Source organism: Heteronotia binoei, chromosome 8 (genome assembly GCF_032191835.1).
Source record: "Heteronotia binoei isolate CCM8104 ecotype False Entrance Well chromosome 8, APGP_CSIRO_Hbin_v1, whole genome shotgun sequence".
Taxonomy (NCBI): domain Eukaryota; kingdom Metazoa; phylum Chordata; class Lepidosauria; order Squamata; family Gekkonidae; genus Heteronotia; species Heteronotia binoei.
This window is the reverse complement of record NC_083230.1, coordinates 93,398,782-93,407,195: the sequence shown is the minus strand read 5'-3', so window position 1 is coordinate 93,407,195 and position 8,414 is coordinate 93,398,782. Positions and strand designations below refer to the sequence as shown.

At 39.9% G+C, this 8,414-nt stretch overlaps 1 protein-coding gene across 2 annotated transcripts in view; it reads right to left on the bottom strand.

Moving 5' to 3' along the window:
- Positions 1 to 4,438: 4,438 nt before the first annotated feature.
- WASHC3 (WASH complex subunit 3) overlaps positions 4,439 to 8,414 on the bottom strand; it is a 29,082-nt gene continuing 25,106 nt past the window's right edge. For both annotated transcript variants that reach the window (XM_060245616.1, XM_060245617.1), the window contains exons 6-7: positions 8,335 to 8,399; positions 4,439 to 6,404 (exon numbers count right to left, since the gene is read on the bottom strand). In XM_060245616.1, coding sequence (XP_060101599.1) covers positions 6,320 to 6,404; positions 8,335 to 8,399 — 150 coding nt within the window. In that variant the 3' untranslated portion in view covers positions 4,439 to 6,319. The remainder of the gene's footprint in view (positions 6,405 to 8,334; positions 8,400 to 8,414) is intronic.

The following is an 8,414-nucleotide window of genomic DNA, read 5'->3' as shown; positions in this document are numbered from 1 at the left end:
CACCTTCACAAGTGGCCATTTTTTCCAGATGATCTGGTCTGTGTTGCCTGGAAATTGGTTGTAATCCCAGGAGATGTCCAGCCACCACCAGGAGGCTGGCAACTCCTGCTGAAACCTTATACTGGACACCCCAAAACCACCTCTAACGTTGCTCGCTAGCTGGTCAGGACGTTTCAGTTAACCTTCCTCATGGAGGGATTGGTAAATTTGTCCACAATCTAATAGTGCATTCACATTCATATCAAGCACAGATTGTCTACTATGGAGAAAAAACTCTCCTCTAAAACTGGACTCTCATCTCCTTGGAGAAAAGATGGCACTCAAACAAATCCAGCATTTAAGAAGGGGAAATGAGCGAGCCAGAAACTAGGAAGACTGGCACAGATTTTCCATGTCAAAACCACCAAAGGAAAGTTTACACCTTTTTAATAAGCTATCGTAAGAAAAATCAAACTTTCCCAAATTACTATGCTAAAGAAGAAAAACCAGAATAAAGTATAAAGAGTGACACTTTCTTGTGCAGTTATTACAGTGGTTCAAGAGGATGGGGGAAATACCCACCTGCTTGAATTCGTAAAACTTTTAAAACCTTTATTCATTATTAATACCAAATTGTGTTAAATCATTGTAATTTTTCATTGTTTAACAAATAAGGCACAAATAAAATCCAGTCCCTCTCTATATTAAGGCACCTTGCTCTGCTTAAGAGGAGAAAACCAATGGAAGACCTATTATCTGGTTTCTTCTAACTCTAGGGAAATGTAGAACACCTCTATTAAATTCACTTCCTGCACAGCTGGCACATAATACATTCAAGAATGGCCAAGACAAACAAACTATACCCATCAGGCATTCTCCTCACAATCACTGTGGGATGTCCTCTGCTTTAATCCTCAACTGGTCCTTTCCATCCAGCTTTTTCCAGGCACAGAGATATTTAGAAGATATAAACGCCTGTGGCAAAGGGGTAACTTTACCAAAGCATCTGCTACAGTACTTTAACACATTTTCAGAAACATTTTCCTCTTTATTATAATCAGACTTTCCAATTTCAGTTAGGAAACCCCTTCCAATGCCCAGAAGACATTTTTGCTTTGAATCTGGATAAATTCTGTGTATGCACCAAGTAAGTTCCTTTCCCAACTCCACCTCTGGTGCTATTGTAATTTCTCTGCAAAGAAAAGCGGTTGATTCCTTTATGCTTTACCAAGGAAGTTACTGCAGGATGTGTTCACATGGCTGGGGAACTGGCAAATGGCCATTTTGTAATTTGAGAATCCTTGGTCACATGATAAGGATGGAAAGGAGGAATCTCATTATGCTTAAGAAGAATCAATTTGTGAAAAATAAATTACAAGTGAGGGGAAGGGATTCCATTCCTCTTGTTGCCACACATCTGAGCCAACTTCCACTACTTCCCTCCTTGCTGCCCCTACACTTTCTCCTCCCTCCATCTTTGGTTCCCTCCTTCCACCTGCACCGCCTCCAACTGCTACTTCCTGGCTCTTCTCCCCTCCCCCTTGATGCCCCCATGGCTTCCTCTCCCCTGTACCTTTCTGCTTCCAGCCCCCCTCAACATCAAAGGGGATTTAAAAATACAAAATAGCAGTATGTCATTAACTTGCACTAATTTAGGTGGAAAATGTGCCTAAACACATCTGCAAGTTCCGCAGGAAGTTGTGTGTGGGGCAGATGTCTGGGTAGTTTACGTATTTATTTATAATCCTCCACCCTTTTCTCTGATGGAAATCCAGGTGGCTTACAATATTCCTTTTCATGCTTACAACCACCCTGTGAAGTAGGCTAGGCTGAGTGTGTGTGGCTGGCGTCATCCAGCAAGCTTTCATGGCAGAGTAAAGATTTGAACCTGGGTCTTCCTGATCCTAGACGGATGCTTGAACCACTACTCTTTACTGGTTCTCTAGTGCTGACTGGAGGAAACCCACAATGGCAGCTGTTATCTTGTGAGGTGGGGGGGGGGGGGTTGTGTGTTTCAGTCAGCCTTGCCTCCTTTTTTCTTTAACCTTTTGATAGATAGATAGATAGATAGATAGATAGATAGATAGATAGATAGATAGATAGATAGATAGATAGATAGATAGATAGATAATTTTTATTTGTATCCCGCCCTCCCCGCCGGAGCAGGCTCAGGGCGGCTAACAACATCATACAAATTTCAATTATACAAAGAAAGCAAAAAACACAAAATTACATTTAAGCATTAAAATTCTGATTAGGTTTAAAAATTAGTTAATTAAGTTAATAAAAGTGCTAATACTGTTCTTTTAGGATGGTGGTTATCATTAGCAATTTCTTTCTTTGTCAGCGAAAGCCAGTCGGAAGAGGAAGGTCTTGCAGGCCCTGCGGAATTGTTCAAGGTCCCGCAGGGCCCGCATTTCCTCTGGAAGTTGGTTCCATAGGCTTGGGGCTACCGAGGAGAAGGCCCGGTTACGGGTACATTGCAGCTTCACCTCTCTCGGTCCGGGAGTAGTCAACAAGTTTTTGCAGAACTTTTTTCTTTAACCTTTTTCTCTGCAAAACTAGAGATTTCCTCAAATTGGCAGAATTATCAAGTCAAGCTTCAGATGCAAAATCCTCCTTTGCAGGTTTTTTTTTTAAATCGGGGGGGGGGGGTACTTAGCTATCAGATACAGGATCGAATAAATATATCAGAGAGTAGTCTTTTTCTTGAAATACTGAAGAATCTTGGGTTAACAAGAGTAAGAAATATACAGTGTTTTTAAAATTTTTCAAATTATGTATCTGTAATACATCATTATTTTGTGCTGTCTTTAATATATACAAGAAAAGACAATGTGAATCTAGATTACTGAAACCATACATTGTATTTAGAAATGAATTGTTGAAGAATCTTCAGTTGGCTTAAAGGGACACCTGGATTCCAAACTTTTCCTCTATTTGTCTGCCCACCCGCTTGTTGACAGGAAAGATAGCTTCAAATGGAAACACACCAGATTCCTAAGTGCTGATGATCAGGACAAAAGATGGTCCTAACCAGGATGTTTTCACAAATAAACCCAAACCACAACAATGATGTTGTACTTGACATAATCTATATAATGTCATGAAAACATGCCAACCAACCCACCATGTCTGTTCAGCAGGCTTTTATTTATTTATTAGACATCTGGACAGGGAAAAGAATCCGATTTAGCTCTGCCGTGAGAAGAACTTTTAAAGCACATCTTAAAACGTTTAAAGTCCCTCTGAAGTCTAAACAGCACCATTAATGGAGGGTGAAAGTGAACTGCATGTTCAGCCAACCTTAGCCCTATCCGTTTCTAATTTGACTGTCTTGGGATATGATGGAATCTTGATAGTTCTGAACTGCTAAACTTCTACAGTAAGGTAATTAAAAAAAAATCTCACAAAGCAACTGCCTTGTTGAAACAACTGAGATGCTTTGGCAGACTGCAGGGCATGCCAATTCTTTGTTTCATTCTTTAAGAAAAATTCCTTTCGACGAAGTGTGTTTTCATTTTTTAGCAACAAAGCTGAGGTAGAGTCTGAAGATCTAACACTTGCACTAAAGGGTGGCATCTGACATCCAAACAGTTAACAACATAAGAAGAAACCTGCTGAATCAGACCAGTGGTCCCTGCCTCACATAGTGGCCAACCAGTTTCTTTGGAGGTCCAACAACAGGGCATAGAGACAGAGGTTCAGATTCTAGTATTAAGTAAATACACATATTCTAGATTCTTCCATGTCAAGCAATATCTCTGCTTTTCAAATGTTATAAGGCATAAAGTCCAGTTTCTAAATACCACCTCCATATCATAACCTAGAATAACTAAGAAAAGGATACTCAAAGGCAAGACTGTACCATCTTTGTACCCAAAGGCATGATCTGTCAAACTATATTGTCCACATCACTCTGGTTTTAACTGTTGTTTTTATACTGTTTTTAGAATGTTGTTATCTGCCCTAAGCCAACCTTGGGAAAAGGTGGACTATAAATTGCCTAAAATAAACAAATAAAAAAAACAAGCTAATTAATTAATTAAGATTATTTATTGTTCTCCCAATGGATAACCTGAAGTTCAGTCAAAGGATTTTTTAATATATCTAGGCATAAAAACATTTTTCTAGAGTTCTCTTGGTTCTAAATGAGATCAATTTAATTTGCTTAATTTATTTAGGAGAAGGAGGAAGATTTATACCACCTTCACTTTGAGCGGCTTATAATCTCCTTCCCTTTCTCTCCCCAAAACTCCCTGTGAGATAGGTGGGGCTGAGAGAGCTCTGAGAGAACTGTGACTGACCCAAGGTCACCCAGCTGTTGCATGCAGCGGAGTGGGGAATCAAATCCAGTTCTCTAGATTAGAGTCCGCCACTCTTAACCAGTACACTGAACTGGCGCCACCTAAACACACGGAGATAAACATTTGGATATAGCAAAGAATCACAAATTTGATTTACAAATACATAATTTTAATTACAAATCCAGGCATCCCCCCCCTCAGACATACCGGATTAAGTGCAGTAACATACAATAATGTGTTGTTAGGCAGCATGTTAACAAGCATTTAACAACTTGAAATGGTTTACTGCTGACAGACACTAGTTGAGAATTTTGCTGAAAAGCAAGTCAGTAAAAAAGAAAGAAAAATAGGCTGAAATTCCAGATATGTGTATCTATGATCTCCTGTTGTTTTTGAGAGTAAACTGGAAATTCTTGATCCAGTCAGAAAATTGCACGACTGCCGACTTCAAATCTGATTTGCAAGAGCCATTCCAGCTTTGGTTGTGCAAATGACATGTAATTAGCACGTGCACAGCAAATTCAAAATAGCAGAGTGAGAATATATTAATATCAGCTTGATTACTGGAGCTTTTTTGGAAGAAATGTTCAGAGAGCCACCTCACAGATTCAGGATTAATGTCACACCATCACTTGATCAGGCTACATGTATCTCTTTACTCCATGGTGAAAAACCACAGCCAGCTACAGCTCCCTGATGAGCAATTGTGATGGATCCAAAGTACCATACTGCTTCATATGTGCAACCATGTACTTAATGTACACCTTGAGAACACTTTTAATCTGTAATATGTAAAGTAGTCTGTAAACAAACCATGGCAAAATTTGCCAAGCAGTCTTATCCTCAACTTTACCAGAGCAAAAAGATCTGCTGAATAGAAATGTATTGCATCCACACACATAGGGGGGTTGTGTTTTGATTTAGATAGCCAGATTTTACTTAAAACAGGTCAATTTTTCAACTAGATCTCTCTATAAGGCAATTCATCTCTTTTAAAATAGATCCAGCTATGAAAGAGGTTACTTTCCTGAAACCACTTTTCAGGACATCGACTGGATACCCAGCATAAACCCACCCTGTTTCACTTGAGCAAATGGAAGGCATTTTCCAGCTCGGTTGGTACCATCCTTCAATCACAAGTATAGGGAATATTTGCTATTGCATTACACCAAACCTTCTAGGAAAATAAATTTCTTTAGAGTTTTATTTGCCAAAGTAGCTCAGACGTACTTCCTTCATTCTGCATCAATAACTGGCAACTAGTGGAGCAATTTGCAACTTTCTGGTGTCATAAGACTAAGATTTCCATACCGTGCTCTCACAGAAAAACACGTTGTGAGAAGAGCATGGCTGGAAAGGGGCTGCTGCCTCTCATCCATAGTGCAATTGTCGGGCACCTGGCATGGTGCTGTGGGGCACCCATCTAAACAAAAAAGGGCAGTAGTCCAGAAGCATTATGTCACAGTTTGCTACCATGACACACATCCACTCATTTCAAAGAACAAATATCATCCCCTCTCCTTGTGCCATCCCTTTTCCACTCCCAACTCTTCGATTATTGGATCATGTAAGAGTATTTGTTATTTTTACCACAATATAATTAGACTGTGAATTATTCAATACGGGTAGATAAAAAATGCAATATAAGAACCTAGGAATCACTCAGAGGAAGCTCAAATGTGAATACAGTAGACAGCTAATGGGAAAGATTCCTTTCTGAAAGTTAAGTCCAAAGAAACTTCAGAGAATGCCATTTCTTTAGGAAATGCAAGGCTTCACCCCTGCCAAGTTTTACTCTGAACCTCTTAGGCCATAGCATCATTAGGAAAAGCACATCGTGACTGTCTCACTTCTGGTTTGGCTGGGCTTTCATTTAAAAATTTGTGGAAGACAAACACAAAGGTCCCAGTGCAAAGTAACTGTTTTTTAAGCAATACTTCATGTGGCTCAAACTATGAGGAATCTTTCAGGTTAAGTTGTGATTATCAGCACTTACAAAGAGTTTGCAAAGAGTTTTCAAAAGTAATCAGCACTTAGTCACTAAAAGAGGATTCGCTATCAGAACTTTCTTCTGCGTCTGCCTCGCCTCCCCATGCAGGTACTGCAGCATCTGGTGTCCTGCAACAGAAAGATGAGAAATTGCAACTCTATTGCCAAAATGCCAGGAGGCTTTAAAGTTAAACACTATAATACTAGCTACTTCCAAACACTAGATTGGACTGTCTTAAGATCCTCGAACCGAAAGAAGCTTGATTGTCCACCACTAGAGACAGAGCGTTCTCGGTAATAGCCCCCGCTCTGTGGAATGCCCTCCCCAAAAACATCAGGGTCCTGCAGGACCTGCCACAGTTCCACAGGGCCTGTAAGACCGAACTGTTCAAACTTGCTTTTAACGGTTAAGGGGAGGTGGCTATTATTCCACAGCACCGACAATCTCACTGAACTAACATAACTGAAACCAGAAACATCAGAATAACTAGAACTAATAACTAGAATATTCTAGAATAACTAGAATTGAAAACAAATCAGCCAGTATCATAATGCCCCTGTATAAATCGATGGTGCAGTCTCATTTGGAATACTGTGTGCAATTCTGGTCACCGCACCTCAAAAAGAATATTATAGAATTGGAAAAAGTGCAGAAAAGGGCAACTAGAATGATTAAAGGTTTAAAACACTTTCCCTATGAAGAAAGGTTAAAACGCTTGGGGCTCTTTAGCTTGGAGAAATGTCGACTGCGGGGTGACATGATAGAGGTTTACAAGATAATGCACGGGATGGAGAAAGTAGAGAAAGAAGTACTTTTCTCCCTTTCTCACAATACAAGAACTCGTGGGCATTCGATGAAATTGCTGAGCAGTCGGGTTAAAACAGATAAAAGGAAGTACTTCTCCCCCCAAAGGGTGATTAACATGTGGAATTCACTGCCACAAGAGGTGGTGGCGGCTACAAGTACAGCCAGCTTCAAGAGGGGGTTAGATAAAAATATGGAGCAGAGGTCCATCAGTGGCTATTAGCCACAGCGTGTGTGTGTGTGTGTGTGTGTATATATATGTGTGTGTGTGTGTGTGTGTATATATAATTTTTTTTGGCCACTGTGTGACACAGAGTGTTGGACTGGATGGGCCAATGGCCTGATTCAACATGGCTTCTCATGTTCTAGAACATCAATGTGCACCTTGGAGTTTTAATGACTATAAAATGGAAATGATTTTATTGTATATTTTGTTTTTTTAATATTTTATGTTGTTTTTATTTGTTGTTAGCCACCCTGAGCCCATCAGGGGAGGGCAGGATATAAATCTGATTAAATAAATAAATAAAAATAGATAATTCCAGCACAACCAAAAAGTGTGTTGGGACCTTAACAGACAACACTGATTGCTGTTGTATAAATTTCTCAGAATAGGGGCATCATCAGCCACATGGACTGAAGAGATGCAAGAGCACCCACATTCAATGGAGAACATACAGGTACCTAGGAAAGGAAATCTAGCTTCAGAACTTTTGCTTTGGATTCAAAACCCAGGAGAAATGGTAAAACGTAGTGGTTAAGAAGAATGACCTGGGAAGACCCAGTCCAAATCTCATTTCAGACACAACGTGGCCATAAGCAATGTTAATGTTCCCACCTACTGTGCGTTTCATAGTATTGACCTATTTCATGGAATGGCTGTAAGGATGTTGAGAATGCATTACATAGTATTCTTATTACTAACAATGCAATCCTAAGGAGAGTTACTCCATTCTAAGTCCATTGAAATGAATAGGCTTAGACTGGAGTAACTCTCCTTAGGATTGCACTGTAAATCGTTTAGGGCAGAATACAACTGTGCATTTTCTATAAACATCTCCCCCCACCCTCAAAAAGCTCTATCTGGAAAGCCTCTACTACGATGCACATCAAAGACTCTTAACAGGAACATCTTAACTTCAGAGGCTTTACAGGATACATTTCTCTGACGCTCCCCAAAGAAGCACCGCATGTGCCAATCACACCAAGTCATCATGCAAACAACACCTGAACAAAACAGAAGTTGCTGCTTACTCAAGAAGATCAGGGTTTAATCCTTCAGAGACCATTTTGTTTCTTATTGCCATTACAGGAACGCCCTGAGGAGGCAAAAT